This window comes from Stegostoma tigrinum, chromosome 13, assembly GCF_030684315.1.
Source record: "Stegostoma tigrinum isolate sSteTig4 chromosome 13, sSteTig4.hap1, whole genome shotgun sequence".
Classification (NCBI taxonomy): Eukaryota; Metazoa; Chordata; class Chondrichthyes; order Orectolobiformes; family Stegostomatidae; genus Stegostoma; species Stegostoma tigrinum.
This window is the reverse complement of record NC_081366.1, coordinates 9,331,301-9,348,257: the sequence shown is the minus strand read 5'-3', so window position 1 is coordinate 9,348,257 and position 16,957 is coordinate 9,331,301. Positions and strand designations below refer to the sequence as shown.

The window sequence follows — 16,957 nt, the reverse complement described above, 5'->3', positions numbered from 1 at the left end:
GTCCTTGGGCCGCTACTGTTTGTAATTTTTATTAATGACTTGGATGAGGGGATTGAAGGATGGATCAGCAAGTTTGCAGACGACACAAAGGTTGGAGGTGTCGTTGACAGTTTCGAGGGCTGTTGTAGGCTGCAGCGGGACATTGACAGGATGCAGAGATGGGCTGAGAGGTGGCAGATGGAGTTCAACCTGGATAAATGCGAGGTGATGCAATTTGGAAGGTCGCATTTGAAAGCTGAGTACAGGATTAAGGATAGGATTCTTGGCAGTGTGGAGGAACAGAGGGATCTTGGTGTGCAGCTACATAGATCGCTTAAAATGGCCACCCAAGTGGACAGGGTTGTTCAGAAAGCATATGGTGTTTTGGCTTTCATTAACAGGGGGATTGAGTTTAAGAGTCGTGAGATCTTGTTGCAGCTCTATAAAACTTTGGTTAGACCGCACTTGGAATACTGCGTCCAGTTCTGGTCGCCGTATTATAGGAAAGATGTGGATGCTTTCGAGAGGGTTCAGAGGAGGTTTACCAGGATGCTGCCTGGACTGGAGGGCTTATCTTATGAAGAGAGGTTGACTGAGCTCGGTCTCTTTTCATTGGAGAAAAGGAGGAGGGGAGGAGACCAAATTGAGGTATATAAGATAATGAGAGGCATAGATAGAGTTGATAGCCAGAGACTATTTCCCAGGGCAGAAATGGCTAACACGAGGGGTCATAGTTTTAAGCTGGTTGGTGGAAAGTATAGAGGGGATGTCAGAGGCGGGTTCTTTACACAGAGAGTTGTGAGAGCATGGAATGCGTTGCCAGCAGCAGTTGTGGAAACAAGGTCATTGGGGTCATTTAAGAGACTGCTGGACACGCATATGGTCACAGAAATTTGAGGGTGCATACATGAGGATCAATGGTCGGCACAACATTGTGGGCTGAAGGGCCTGTTCTGTGCTGTACTGTTCTATGTTCTCTAAGTAACCATATTATAGGCCTCTATGAATCACTGGAATTGGAAGAATGAGGGGCGAGTCTCCTAGAAGCCTATAAAATTCTAACAGCACAAGACAAGTTAGATGTAGAAAGGATGTTCCTGATGGTGGGGTTGGGGGCTACAAACAGGAGTCATAATTTAAGAAAAGGGGCATACATTTTAGAACTGGGATAAGAAGAAATTTCTTCACCCAGAGAGTGGGAAGCCTGTGGAATTCACTACCACTGAAAGTGATTGAAAACAAAATATGATGTGTTTTCAACAAGAAGGGGATATAGCTCTTGCAGCTAAAGGGGTCAAGGGATATATACAAGGAGGGTGGAATTAGGGTATTGAGCTCAATTATCAGCCATGAACATATGGATTGGCAGAGCAGGCACAAGGGGCTGAATGGTCTACTCCTGCTCCTATCTACTATGTTTCTATTTTTCTGTGACTATAGGTTGAAGGACAAGTGCTGAGAGACTGTTTATTGAAGGGTGAAAAAGATAGAACGTGTTGGGGGCAATGGGTTCACAGTCTCTGGATAAGGAATCTGAAATTTAAGACTGTAATGAGATAACAATCAGGCCTCACAAGCCCCATGTAATGAAGCAGGTTATCTCAGACGACAATGGGGCCTCAATCAGATGGACCATTGGGTTGAGGAGTAGCAAATGGAGTTTAATGTAGATAAATGTGAGGTGTTATATTTTTGTAAGGCAAACCAGGGCAAGACTGACACAATTAATAGTAGGGCCATAGGAGTTTTGCTGAATAAACAGACCCAAGGATGCAGGTGCATAGTTTCTTGAAAGTAGAGTCACAAGTAGATAGGGCAGTGAAGAAGGCATTTGGAACACTTGCCTTCATTGGTCAGTGCATTGAGTACAGCAGTTGGGACACATGTTGCGGCTGTACAGGACATTGGTTAGGCCACTTTTGGAATACTGTGTTCAGTTCTGGTCTCTCTGCTATAGGAAAGATGTTGTGAGACTTGAAAGCATTCAGAAAAGATTTACAAGGATGTTGCACAGTTCGAGTGTTTGAGCCAAAGGGAGAGGGTGAATAGACGGGGGCTATTCTCCCTGGAGTGTCAGAGGCTGAGGGATAACCTTATAAAGGCTTGTCAAATCATGATGGGCACTGGTAGAGTGAAAGCTACGGTCTTTATTTCCTGAGTGGGGGGGAGACCAAAACTAGAGGGGCATAGGTTGATGCTGTGAGGGGCAAGATTTAAAAGGGACCTGAGGGACAACTTTTTCACACAGAGGGTGGTGCATGTATGGAATGAGCTGCCAGAAGAGGTGGTGGGGGCTGGCACAATTAAAAAACATCTGGGTGGGTACATGAATAGGAAGGGTTTAGAGGGATATGGGCCAAAATTGGGCAAATGAGACTAGTTAAGTTTAGGAAACCTGGTTGTCACTGACAAGTTGGAACAAAGAGACTTTCTGTGCTGTATGGCTCTGTTTGGGGGAGCAGGAGAGTGTCCTGAGCCAATACCTGAATGTCAAGCAACATCACTAAAACGAAAATGGACTGTCTGATTGTTTGTCACCTTCCTGCTTGTCATGGTATATTGTGATGTGCAGTTTGAATGCCATGTTTTCTGCAGTGCAAGAGTGACTGTACTGCACATATTGGCTGCAAATCACCCCGGGGACACATCCTGAGGCTATCGGCGGCGCTACAGGAATGTGGGCTCTTCCCTCACTTACAAATGTCAAACAGGAACAAATTCAGCAGGAGGATGGAGAAAGGATTTGGAGGGACATGTGTTTAAAGTCTTCATATCCCACCCACCCTGTCAGCAGGAGCCAAAATAAACCCTAAACTGTGTCACGCCTATAATCTGCAGCCTGACGGTCAGCCACGTGGGAGTATTCTTTGTCTAAATCCTGGTGCTCGCAGATAAATCAAAACCTTACAACAACGCTGAGAATATGGACAAAACCAGATTTATCCACGCCAGTCAAGGGTCAGGCTTGTGAGGGCTGATTGTCGTCTAGATCCTGGACAGAATGGGCTCAAAGATTCATTGAGAGATGTCCCGGGGCTCTATTTTAATACAGCAAGCCAACATGCCCTGGGAGAGAGTGGGGAAAGGGAGACAGTGTGGGAGGAGAAGCTGCCAAAACTCATTTGAAAGGAATGACTCCAGCCGCAAGTGAAATGGTTTCAAGCTAGCTCTGATTAGCACAGTTACATCTCAGGTGGACATGTGGCATTTAGTGCTTCACTAACAACGTTTGCAGGTGATGCGTTTCATTGCACTGAAAACTTGCTTCATCCCTCCAACACAGGGCACAGACAGATTGGAAAATACCTGACCTGCAAACCAGCCAGCGCGGTGACCAACTAAGAGAGCAGCTGCCACTTAGCATTCGAAATAACCGACATGATTTTAGCGGATTCCACGACAGGATATTTGCAGCAAAATCTGTTCCTCACGCAGATGACCTCTCCGCAAGCCCCCCATCCCCGTCGCACCACACCAGCCCTCCCCATTGTTCACTCAGGAACTGAATCGAATCCAAGTTGCTGCGATTCTGTGCCAGTTCTACTGAAGATGACATTTCCTGGTGGTCTTTTGGCAGTTCATGGCAGTCTTTTGACCCAGCGTGGCCTTAGTGTGGACTCCCAGCCTTGAGGTGATTCCAGTGTACTGTCCCAGCCTCGAGGTGTTTCCAGTGCACTCTCCCAGCCTCGAGGTGTTTCCAGTGCAGTCTCCCAGTCTCACAGTGATTCCAGGGCAGTCTCCCAGCCTCAAGGTGTTTCCAGTGCAGTCTCCCAGTCTCACAGTGATTCCAGGGCAGTCTCCCAGCCTCAAGGTGTTTCCAGTGCAGTCTCCCTGCCTCAAGGTGATTCCAGTGCACTCTCCTAGCCTTGAAGTGATTCCAGTGCAGTCTCACAGCCTCAAGGTGATTCCAGTGCACTCTCCCTGCCTCAAGGTGATTCCAGTGCAGTCTCCCAGCCTCAAGGTGATTCCAGTGCACTCTCCTAGCCTTGAAGTGATTCCAGTGCACTCTCCCTGCCTCAAGGTGATTCCAGTGCAGTCTCCCAGCCTCAAGGTGATTCCAGTGCACTCTCCCTGCCTCAAGGTGATTCCAGTGCACTCTCCTAGCCTTGAAGTGATTCCAGTGCACTCTCCCTGCCTCAAGGTGATTCCAGTGCACTCTCCCTGCCTCAAGGTGATTCCAGTGCACTCTCCCTGCCTCAAGGTGATTCCAGTGCAGTCTCCCAGCCTCAGGGTGATTCCAGTGCAGTCTCCCAGCCTCAAGGTGATTCCAGTGCAGGCTCCCAGCCTTGAAGTGATTCCAGTGCAGTCTCCCAGCCTCAAGGTGATTCCAGTGCAGTCTCCCAGCCTCAAGGTGATTCCAGTGCAGTCTCCCAGCCTCAAGGTGCTTCCAGTGCACTCTCCCTGCCTCAAGGTGATTCCAGTGCAGTCTCACAGCCTCAAGGTGATTCCAGTGCAGGCTCCCAGCCTTGAGGTGATTCCAGTGCAGGCTCCCAGCTTTGAAGTGATTCCAGTGCACTCTCCCAGCTTTGAAGAGATTCCAGTACAGTTTCCCAGCCTTGAGGTGATTCCAGTGCAGTGTGAAAGCTCAGTGCCAGTGTGGACCGCACTGGAAGGATTGTTGTTCTGAACCTTTTATTTCTCTATTTTCTCATTTATTCCTACGATCTATAACCCTGGACTTTATTTTTTTTTCCAAACAGCTTGCACTGAGGAACCTATGCCTTGTACCTTAGATGGCACCAGAATTGGTGATGTGTAAAGTTTTCACTGTACTTAGCATTTGTGACATGAAAGCTCATTCAAGTACGCTTTGCGTCTGTCGCCTCACTGCAGCTCAGTTTGCTCGTGTGACCCTAAGGCTGTGGGACACACGCTCCCTCCCTAGGTCCAAAAGGCTCTGGGTCAAAGGGCCACTGCAGAAAGTTGAGAAAATAATCTCAGATTAGCCATTGCCGTGCAGTGCTGAGGGAACAAACCAAGGTCCTGTGGCCCTCAGTTGAATGGCAACTATTTTGAAAAACACCAAGGGAGACCTCTGTGATAACACGGTGTAGAGCTGGATGAACACAGCAGGCCAAGCAGCATCAGAGGAGCAGGAAGGCTGATGTTTCGGGATTAGACCCTTCTTCAGAAAATGAGACCTCTGAGTGTCCTGAGCTGGTATGTACCCCACTACCAATAGCAGAAGGAAGATGACATGGCCATTTCTTTGGCTACTCTTGTGGGAGCTTGCTGCAGACAAATATGGCTGCCATGTCTCCCACATTCCTATAGCGACTGCACTTCATTGGGTGCAAAGTGATTGGTGCTATACCAACACAACTGTCTCTTTCCAAAGATCGCGTCATGAAATGAAGGCTATGCACACTGTAATTTGGCGTAAGCACATTAGATAACATGTCATAAAGGTGCTTAAATTGAATTACAGCCTCTCCCACAGGACTAGAAATCTGGAGTTGATGATAACAGCAAGTAAATACTTAACCAGACAATGCTTGGGTCAAACATTTCTGGTCAAAACGTGAATGGGATCATGTTGTTTACTGAATTTATCGACAACACAGAAACAGGCCATTCGGCCCAACTGCTTCATGCTGATGTTATTCCTCCCTGTGGGCCTCCTCCTATTATTTTGTATCTCACCCTATCAAATTAGATTTCTTTTCCTTTATCCCTCGTGTTAACTTCACTTCCACCCATTCCACATCCTCCCAATTCCTAACATAAGACTCTTCTTCTGAATTCCTTATTGGATATATTAGTGACAATTTTATTTTTGTGTTTCTCCCGCTACGGATGCTCCCGGACCTGCTGACTTTTTCTAGCATTTTCTGTGTTCTTATCTCAGATTTATGGTTCTCCCTTCACATTATTTTGTTTCTCCTTGGCTTTAAACTGTGGAGGTTTGCTTCGCTATTTCAGAGGGCAGTTATGAATCAATCACATTATTGTCATTCTAGCATCACAAGTAGGCCAGACGGTGTAAGGAAGGCAGATTCCCCTCCCTAAAGTCCCACCTGCTTCCCTAATACCCTCCCCTCCTTGGACTCTTACCACATTCATTCCACACATGAGCTTTCTTTTAAAGAAACTGTTCTAGACAGTTTAATTGAGTTCAAATTCCACCAACTGCCCTGATGGGGCTTGAACTCATGCTTTCAGACCGTTAGTCTTGAGATTACTGCCACTAACGTTGCACCACAGCCTAACCTTAATTATAGAATAGAATCATGCAATCACTACAGTGTGGAAGTTAGCCATTTGGCCCATCGATTCCATACCAACCCTCTGAACAGCATCATACCCAGACCCAGATTCCTCCCTTTCCCTGCAACCTTGCCTTTCCCATGGCTAATCCACCCAACCTGCACATCTTTGGGCTGGTGGAGGAAACCAGAGCACCCAGAGGAAACCCACACAGACAAGAGAAAATATGCAGACTGAACACAGTCCCCTGAGGGTGGTATCAAATCTGGGTCCCTGGCACTGTGAGGCAGCACTGTCAACCACTGAACCACCGTGCTGCACAAAATGTGCCAATGCTTTAAGTATCTCTACATTTCAAAACCTTTCATAATTATAAAGCCCATTCTCAATGTCTCCTTGGTGGCTCAGTGGTTAGCAATGCTGCCTCAGTGCACCAGGGATCTGGGTTCGATTCCAGCCTCAGGTGACTGTCTGTGTGGAGTTTGCACATTCTCCCCGTGTCTGCGTGGGTTTCCTCCAGTTGCTCTGGTTTCCTTCCACAGTCCAAAGATGTGCAGGCCAGGTGGATTGGCCATGCTAAATTGACTGTAGTGTTCAGAGGTTTGTAGATTAGGTGGGTTATAGGGGGACGGGTCTGGATGGGATGTTCTGAGGGTCAGTGTGGCTTGTTTCCACACTGTAGGGACTTTATGGTTCTAATAGAGCCAGAAGGTGCTTGGGCTTCCTTGTTGTTTACATCCTCTCAGTTCTGCCATCATTCCATAAAATATTTATTGTGCCCTTTCCAGTGTTTCTGTATCCTTCTTGTGACACATGCTGGGCTTTCGCTTCATCATGCCATCATCCATTGTTCATACATTTGATTGGGGTGGGGTACAGTGATGGGTACCCAGTGGTATTATTGCAAGATAATTAATCCAGGAACCTAGGTAATATTCTGGGGACCCAGATTCAAATCCCATGGCAGATGGTGGAATTTGAATTCAATAACAATTAGGAAGTAAGAGTCTAATGATGACCAAGAAGCCACTGCCAATTGTCAAGAAAAACCCATCTGGTTCACTCATGTCCTTCAGGGAAGGAAACTGCCATCCTTACCCGGTCTGGTCAACACATGACACCAGATCCACAGCATTGTGGTTGACCTCAACATTCCTCTGGCCTAGCCAGCAGTGCCCACATCTCATGAATATAAAAACACAGTAATTTACATTATGATGTATATTTATTTACGTAGCACTTTTAACACAATAAACCATCCCAAAGAGTGTCACAGCAGCATGATCAAGCAGTGTACAACACTGAGCCATACGAGGAGATTTCCAATCAGATGTTTGGGTTTTGGTCAGCTTTAAAGAACACACAACGTAATGAAAATGTTAAAAGAAGTAAGTGAGATGTAGAGGCAGAGAGTTGTGGGCACCTAATTCCAGAGCTCAAGGCCCAGGAAACAGAATACACAGCTGACAGTGGGTAGTTGGAGCTCTCAAAGGGTCAGAATTAGAAGAGTACAGATACCTCAGAGGTTGGTGCTGCTGGAAAAGATTGTGGAGACGGGGTAAGAGGAGACCATGGAGTGAGAATCCTAACATGGGATACTGCTCGACTGAGAACCAATGTTGGCCATTGAGTAGTGCCACCCAGCTGGATGAGAGTAGAGAAGCGTTGCAGGAGTTGCATGGTCAGCATATCAAAGGCATCACACAGAATGAGGAACACTGCGGGGGAAAGGTTTATTTGTGCTGCAATCATACAGGCTGATGCTTGTATCTTTGTTAAGAGCTGTTCCCGTCTGTAACAGAGAACATAGAACAGTACAGCACAATACAGGCCCTTCAGCCCACAAAGTTGTGCCAAACTTCTACCCCAAATCTAAGATCTATCTAACCTCCAGCCCTACCTTATATTACCATCCACATGCCTATCTAATAGCTGCTTAAATGCCCCCCATTTTAGGATTCTCACCCAATGACAGGGGCAGACACCCAATTAGAGGGATTGAAGCATGGAGCTCTGAGAATGATGTGAAAGGATTTGGTGGGTGACAATACTACAAACACGTCAGAGAGGAAAGGGAAGAGAGTGGTAATTGTTATGGGCCAGACTGAACCCCCTCGATAGATATCAAGGAGATGGCCTAGACCATAGCCTTTAGCTTAGTTTAAGACAAGTGTAAGGCATTGCATCCCAGATACAATTTGATTTGTCAAACTACTAGGCTTTAATTAAAAAAAAGTTATTGTTACACCATAATTAAATACAAACAAAAGACGAAGGATTGGCATAAATTTAACTCTACTGAAATACTGAACAAAATAATAAATATTTAAACCAAGTGTTTCAATACTGCAGCATCTACTGAACATACCCTTGGCAAAGGCAAATTCAGCAAAACAGTGTTATTCTCAAATTTGATCTTCCGACTTTAATCCAGCAGAACAAAATACTGGAACAGTCCAGGAGAAGGAGAAAGAGAGAACTCAAGCTTATTGTGGCAGCATAGAAAGAGAGAGAGAGAGAAAGAGAACTGTATCCTACATCTTCCTCCAAAACCCCAGCTTTAACAATGGAAAGTAAAAACTAAAACTCTGGGTCTGTGTGAGCCTGACTCTACCCACTCTACTTTAAAATTAAATCAAAGTTAATTACTGTCTGTTTTTCATTGAGCAGGTACCTCAGCACCAGGGTCACATGGGATATATACCATATCATAAATGTCATGGGGTTAGGAAGACACAGTTTGGGGAACCAGCAGTTGCATGGGAATAGGACTGAGGGAACAAGAGATAACATGTTGTGGAACTGGATGAACACAGCAGGCCAAGCAGCATCAGAGGTGCACAAAAGCTGACGTTTCGGGCCGAGGCCTTCTTCAGAAATTGGGGAGGGGATGAGGGTTCTGAAATTAAAAGGGAGAGAGGGGGAGGCGGATCAAAGATGGATAGAGGAGAAGATAGGTGGAGAGGAGACAGACAGGTCAAAAGAGGCCAGGGTGGAGCCAGTAAAGGTGAGTGTAGGTGGGGAGGTAGGGAGGGGATAGGTCAGTCCGGGGAGGACGGACAGGTCAAGGGGGCAGGATGCGGTTGGTAGGTCGGAATTGGAGGTGCAGCTTGAGGTGGGAGGAGGGGATAGGTGGGAGGAAGGACAGGTTAGGGAAGCTGGGATGAGCTGGGCTGGTTTTGGGATGTGTTAGGTGGAGGGGAGATTTTGAAGCTTATGAAATCCACTTTGAGACCATTGGGCTGCAGGGTTCCCAAGCGGAATATGAGGTGCTGTTCCTGCAACCTTCGGGTGGTATCATTGTGGCACTGCAGGAGGCCCAGGATGGACATGTCATCTAAGGAATGGGAGGGGGAGTTGAAATGGTTTGCGACTGGGAGGTGCAGTTGTTTAGTGCGAACCGAGCGTAGGTGTTCTGCAAAGCGGTCCCCAAGCCTCTGCTTGGTTTCTCCAATGTAGAGGAAGCCACACCATGTACAACGGATGCAGTATACCACATTGGCAGATGTGCAGGTGAACGTCTGCTTGATGTGGAAAGTCATCCTGGGGCCTGGGATAGGGGTGAGCGAGGAGGTGTGGGGGCAGGTGTAGCATTTCTTGCGGTTGCAGGGGAAGGTGCCGGGTGTGGAGTGGGTCTTGTGGGCAGGAGGGAAATAAGAGGGGTATTGGAAAAAGATGTGAGTTAAAGACGGGGGTGGAGACAGCATTAAAGTCAGGTAGGGTAAGGGGAAGGAGGGATGTGGCAGAGACAGCTAATCAGATTATCTCAAACTTTGCGAACAAGATACTCCATGAGCTCCTCACAGTCGCTGTTTGAGATGAGGGAGTGAGGGGGTCAGAGAGAAGCACTTATAAAGAAAGCTTGCAGCAGGGAAAAGAAGCCAGGGGTTATCTTTGTGCATCATTCCAGAATGATGAGCGGGTTCAGCAGAAGGCGATAATGGTCTAACAGCGAATAAGTAAAACAGTCGTTCCCCACACTCCTCGCAAGATGGTAATAAACACAAAGTATAATGGCAGCTGGAAATCTGAAATACAAACAGAAAGTGCTGGAGGAACTCACAGGTCTGGTGGCCTCTCTGTTTTTCTCTCTCTCTGTAATGCTGTCTGACCTGCTGAGCTTCTCCAGCACTTTCTGTTTTTATTACCTACAAGAATGAATCTGTTGTGTTCGAGGGTGTGGTGGAGAAACCAGTGCCAAGGTGCCAATGGCTTCAGTGAGAGACAGTCATGGATCTGGTGGGATCTGGGATATCAACGGTGAAGGTGAGGGTCCAGCTGAATAAATCAGTAGTTGCAGGAATGTTGTAGGCTAAAGGCTGGGTAGATTTTTCAAGGTGTAAATTGTGAGTTTACTTGACATATTGTCTCACTTGACCCTTCCTTTCTGTTCCTTTCACTGGTTAATTTGTTCTCTTTTCTCTACGAAGGACACTGAGTCACTTTGCAAAAAATAGTGCAGCTAATTTGATGTCATAACATCTTACAGATCTGAAGAAACCCATTTAGCCCATTGAGTCAATACTGGGTCTTTGAGACAGTTGGCCGATTGCTTGCTCTCCACAGTGCCGCAATATTTATTTTTCTTTTCAAATGTTTAGCCAAATCCCTCTTGAAAGTTTATTTTGAATCTGCTTCCCTCACCCTTTCAGACAATGCATTCCAGATCACAACAACACACCTCATAATGCATCAGCTCATTTTGTGAATTGGTTCTCCTGTTAACAAGCCTGCTTCCATTAGAAACAGATTCTCCTTCCTTGCTCCATTGGAACCTATCATGACTGTGGTCACTTCCTTTTAAAAATCTCTCCTTAACCTTCTCTACTTTTTATACATTTATTCATTCATAAGATAAAACAAAGAACTGTGGATGCTGAAAATCTGAGGCAAAAAAAACTAGAAATTGCTGGAGAAACTCAGCAGGTCTGGGAGCCATTGTGGAGAGAAAGCAGAGTTAATGTTTCAGGTCCAGTCGCCCTTCTTCAGACTCTGAAGCACCTTCCCACTGCTTGTCTCTGTCTCCTATGACAAAACCCGTTCTGTACGCATCCAGGCAAAACATCCCAGATCCTAGGACACTTGACCTTTTGTACCAGCCTACCATGAGGTAGCTTATCAAATGCTTTACTAAAGATCATGTACACAACATCCACTGCCCTTCCCTCATCTTTTCACCTCTTCAATCAAGTTATTGAGCCATGGTTTTGCCCGCACAAACCCATGTTGCCTATCACTAATAAGTCCATTCACTTCCAAATGTGACTAAATCCTGTCTCTCAGTATCTTCTCCAACAGCTTCCCCACCACTGATATCAGGTACCCAAAGATTCATACAGCGCAGAAAGAGATCCTTTGGTCCAACTTGACTAGATATCCTAAACTGATCTAATCCCATTTGCCAGGACTTAGCCCATATCACTCCAAACAATTCCTCTTCATATACCCATTGGGACATGTTTTAAATGTTGTAATTGTAGCCTCTTCCACCACTTTATCTGGCAGCTTGGTTCCGCAGGACTGACACTCACTATAAAATTATAGGGGGCTCTTGTGACAGAATGGTAATGTCCCTCCCTCTGAGCAAGAATCCCTCAGTCATGTCCTATCTGCATGGGATCTGTGTGTCATAATGTGTCTGAGTATGTTGATGACACAAATGTCTGAGGCAGGTGGCTGGTATTGAAGGCATAATACCTGATATCACTTCTACACTGTGTGAGGGTCAGTGACAGTCACTGAAAGCTTATTGCTGTCTGCCAGGCTTTCACCATAAAATATTTAAGGTGAAAACTGATAGCCACTTTCATTGCCGGGCAGAGTTTTGGCTGGGAGGGCACAGCAGAGGAGTCCAAATCATCAGGTAAAGGTTGATGAGCTGTAATAAGATTAAATTGTATCTCTCTTCTTAATGAGGCATGAATATATAAGCTAGGCTGTGCCACCAACCCTCAGAATATGTAATCATAGTACACTCTTCTTGAAGGCTACCTTAGGGTACAACAGGGACTTGATTAGATGGGCCCAGGGGCCAAGGAGTGGCAGATGGAATTTAATTCAGATAAATTTGAGGTGCTCCATTTAGGTAAGGCAAATCAGGACGAAGTTTATATACTTAATGGTAAGGTCCTGGGGAGTGTTGCTGAACAAAGAGACCTTGCAGTGCAGGTTCATAGTTCCCTGAGAGTGGTGTCTCAGGTAGCCAGAATAGTGAAAAAAGCATTTGGTTTGCTTGCCTTTGTTGGTCAGTGCATTGAGCATAGAAGTTCGGAGGTCATGTTGTGGTTGTATAGGACAGTGGTTCGGCCAGTTTTGACATTTTGCATGCAATTCTGGTTTCCCTGCCCTAGGAAAGATGTTGTGAAACTAGAAAGGGTTCAGAAAAGATTTACAAGAACGTTGTCAGGGTTGGAGGGTTTGAGCTATAGGGAGAGGCTGAATAGACTGGGCCTATTTTCCCTGGAGCGTCAGAGGCTGAGGGGTGACCTTACAGAGGTTTATAAAATCATGAGGGGCATGGATAGGATAAATAGGCAATGTCTTTGCCCTGGAGTGGGGCAGTCAAAAACTAGAAAGTGTAGTTTTAAGGGACGAAGGTAAAGATTTAACAGGGACCAAAGGGGCAACTTTTTCACACAGAGGGTGGTGCGTGTATGGAATGAGCTGCCAGAGGAAGTGGTGGAGGCTGGTATAATTACAACACTTAAGAGACATCTGGATGGGTACACGAATAAGAATCATTTAGAGGGATATGGGCCAAATGCCGGCGAGTGGGACTAGATTTATATAGGATATCTGGTCCGTATGGACGAGTTAGACCGGAGGGTCTGTTTCTGTGCTGTATATTTCTAAGACTCTATGACTCAGTGTGTCATGTACCTTTAAGAGATACACATGGTATTATTGCGTACCATATCATGTAATTGAGGGTATAAAGTTCTCAGACCCCTTTTTACTCAGGGTCATGTGGAGCATGATATGCTGCCCTGTGTAAATTAATAACTTGATGTTGGCCCAGACACTTCACAGAGTCACAGAACTGTTATATTGCAACAGGCCATTCAGCTCATTGTGCCTACATTCAAAAGGGCATCAATGCCTAGTGCCAATCTCCTGCTTTGCCTCCCAAACCTTTGCACACCATTTCTAAAAAAAATTATCATCCAAACCCATTTGGCTGTCTGAGAAATGAAATGTTTGTACAGAACACTTAATGGTATTAAACATCAATCAGATTCTTCAAATCCATTATATCCAACCTAGTCTACTATGTTCTGAGTGATAACTTAAGCATTACTCCATTAGATGACATAACGGAGGCAAACTCACATCAGAGCCTGGGTTAAGTAATTACACAATTACTGACCAACTTTGGCGGTGGGGAACATCTAGAAGCAATTATTTGGGATAGGATTACTGGGCACATGGAAAAAGAAGGGTTGGTTCGGAACAGTCCGCACAGATTTCTAAAGGGGGAATTGTGGGAATTGTGTTTAATGGACTTGCTGGCATATGTTGAAAAGGGAACAGAAAGGCTTGGTGAGTGTAAAATTGTGTATGTAGTGTATATCAGTTTCCAGAATTTGATATGGTGCCACACAACAGACGAATAAGAGATGTTATACTTCGCGGAATAAGAGGATTAGCGTTAGTTTAAGGTTAGGGTAAGGGTTAGCAACAGTATCAATGTTGATTCAAAACCGGCTAACCAATAGGAAACCATAGATATTTTTTAGGCTGGAGGAATGTTTGTAGAGAAGTTCACTGTGAGCCTTTGTTTCTCCTGATCTATAATAATGATCTAGATTTGGGTGTGCAGTGGACAGTTTGAAAGTTTGTAGATGATACTAAACTTGGAAGAGTTGTAAACTGTGAGGATATGGTAGCACAGTGGCTCAGTGATTAGCACTGCCGCCTCACGCACCAAGGACCCAGCTTCGATTCCACCCTCAGGCAACTGTCTGCGGAGTCTGCACATTTTCCTTCTATCTGCTCTGGTTTCTTATCACAGTATAAAGGTGTGCAGGTCAGGGTGGATTGGCCGTGTTAAATAACACATAGTGTCCAGGGATGTGCAGGTCAGGGTGGATTGGCCGTGTTAAATAACACATAGTGTCCAGGGATGTGCAGGTCAGGGTGGATTGGCCGTGTTAAATAACACATAGTGTCCAGGGATGTGCAGGTCAGGGTGGATTGGCCGTGTTAAATAACACATAGTGTCCAGGGATGTGCAGGTCAGGGTGGATTGGCCGTGTTAAATAACACATAGTGTCCAGGGATGTGCAGGTCAGGGTGGATTGGCCGTGTTAAATAACACATAGTGTCCAGGGATGTGCAGGTCAGGGTGGATTGGCCGTGTTAAATAACACATAGTGTCCAGGGATGTGCAGGCTGGGTGGATTGGCCATGCTAAATAACACATAGTGTCCAGGGATGTGCAGGTCAGGGTGGATTGGCCATGTTAAATAACACATAGTGTCCAGGGATGTGCAGGTCAGGGTGGATTGGCCGTGCTAAATTACACATAGTGTCCAGGGATGTGCAGGCTGGGTGGGTTGACCATGAGAAATGCAGGGATAATGGGGATAGGGCAGGGGGGTCTTTGCAGGGTCAATACAAACTTGATGGGCTGAATAGCCTGCTTCCACACTGTACAGATGGGGATTCTATGAAATGAGAAACAGACAATATTGTACAGGGCTCTGAAAGGGTTAGTAGGTGGAAGAATGTGATAGCACCCCCACTGTGATGATGACACACAGAGACATTGGGTTAGCCATTGACTTGGAAGGGCCCAGGAGGGCACTAACAGAACAAGTCACGTAACCTGATCTCATCTCACCTCCATTTTCCTGCCCATTTTCCATATCCCGTTAATCTGTTACTGATTAAAATTTTGTCCATCACCTCCTTAAATTTACTTGGTGCCCCTTTGTCCAACACACTCGGGTGGTGAATCCACAGATTCACGACCCTTTGAGAGAAATAATTTCTCCTCACCTCAGTTTTAAATCTGCTACTCTTTATCCTAAAACTATGACCTCTCATTCTAGATTGGCCGACACGAGGAAGCATCCTTACCATGTCTACTTTGTCAATCAATCTCCTTTAGAATCTTCTACAATTAGATTTCCTCTCATCTGAGACCAGCAAGTATGAGCCTAAACAGCTTTATCTCTCCTCTTAAAGGTGCTTCACTGACATAAGTTCTTGGATTTTTTTTAACAATGCTATCCTGCCAGAGTATGAATTGTCCTGTGACTCCTTTCCACCCGTTTGCACAGGTCACAGTGGGAATAGAAAGGAAGTTACTATAAAAAAGGAAAAAGCTGCACAGCAAGGCATCGACTGCAGTTTGATAGGCCTTAAACAGACAGGGACCCTCTCAGCTCACAGATCCCAAAGGTCAGCCTGCAATGATCAAAACCCACACCATATCTTGTGCAGTTTTTGAACCAATTATCCCAGATGCTGCGTGCCGATACTAATCAGACACTCGGCAGATTCCAGCCCCAGTTGTAGGCCCCAAACCATCAGAGGAAAGGGATTTATTGTTGCCATCACCAGCCACAGATGATACAAATTGCTTTTGTTTTCATTTTCCAAACCTCCACAGGGCCTTGTGGGGAGGTGAGCATTTCCTGTCGATTTAAATTTCTCAAAGCATGCCTCACTCCAAATCACAAAATGATTTTGAGGAAGTCGTGTTTAAACTGCATCAAATCACATTACGTAGATCATCGTTCAGTTGTAATCGGTGAAAAATCCAGGCAAATTGAGTGTACTTACAGTAAGGAACCAATACAAACCAGACATAAATGCTCTCAGCTGGGGAAAAGCCAAGTTTACTGATGCAATTTAGCATAGAGTGGACTGGAAACAGGTACGTGAAGGTAAATTGGTGTTAGAACGAGTCAGAGGGAGAAACATAGGAACAGGAGTAAGCCATTCAGCCCCTCGATCCAGTTTCACCATTCAATGTGATCATGGTTGATCTCTGGCCTTATGACATTTTCCTTTACTTCTACATTTGAGTACATATGACAACAAAATATGAAATCTAGATCGACCTGTCTTTGGCCCATATCCCTTAATACCATTGCTTAACAAACACTTGCCTCCCTCAAATTTAAAATGAGCAACTGATCCAGCATCCACTACCATTTTTGGAAGAGAGTTCCAAATATCTACCACACTTTGTGTGTAGTGGTGCTTCCTAATATCTCTCCTACCCAGACAGGCCCTAATTCTCAGACTGTAACAGTGCAAAATAGAGGCCATCCGACCCATCAAGTCCGCATTGACTATCTGAGGAGCATCCCACCCAGACCCCATAACCTAGCATTTCCCATGGTTAATCCACTTCACCTGCACATCCCTGGCCATTATGGGCAATTTACCATTGTCAATCTACCTAGCCTGCACATCTTTGGACTGTGGGGTGAAACTGGACCACCCGGAGGAAACCCACGCAGACACAGGGACAACGTGCAAACAGACAGTCACCAGACTGGAGTCAGACCTGGGTCCCTGGCGCTGTGAGGCAGCAGCGCTAACCACTATACTGTTGTGTTGCTCTACCCATGCCCCTCATGATTTTATAACCTCTATAAAGTCACCCCTCAGCCTCTGACACTTCAGGGAAAATAGCCCCAGCCTATTCAGCCTTTCCCTATAGCTTAAACCCTCCAGTTCAAGCAACATCTTTGTAACAACATCCATCCAATAAAAGGGCAGCCAGAATTGCACACAGTGTTCTAAAATTGGCCTC

At 45.7% G+C, this 16,957-nt stretch overlaps 2 protein-coding genes across 4 annotated transcripts in view; both read left to right on the top strand.

Annotated features, from left to right (window-relative positions):
• LOC125458153 (synaptopodin) overlaps positions 1 to 16,957 on the top strand; it is a 92,105-nt gene that overhangs the window by 16,537 nt on the left and 58,611 nt on the right. Inside the window, exon 1 of one of the 3 annotated variants that reach the window (XM_048543088.2) lies at positions 15,324 to 15,339. The exons of the other annotated variants lie outside the window; for them this stretch is intronic. The gene's annotated coding sequence lies outside the window, so the exon portion shown is untranslated. Of the gene's footprint in view, positions 1 to 15,323; positions 15,340 to 16,957 lie in introns of those variants that run through there. 3 annotated transcript variants of the gene reach the window in all.
• Positions 3,358 to 4,606, top strand: LOC125458417 (uncharacterized). The gene is made up of 2 exons (XM_059650533.1): positions 3,358 to 3,425; positions 3,580 to 4,606. Exons 1-2 carry the CDS (start codon positions 3,358 to 3,360, stop codon positions 4,604 to 4,606), a joined length of 1,095 nt encoding a protein of 364 aa, XP_059506516.1.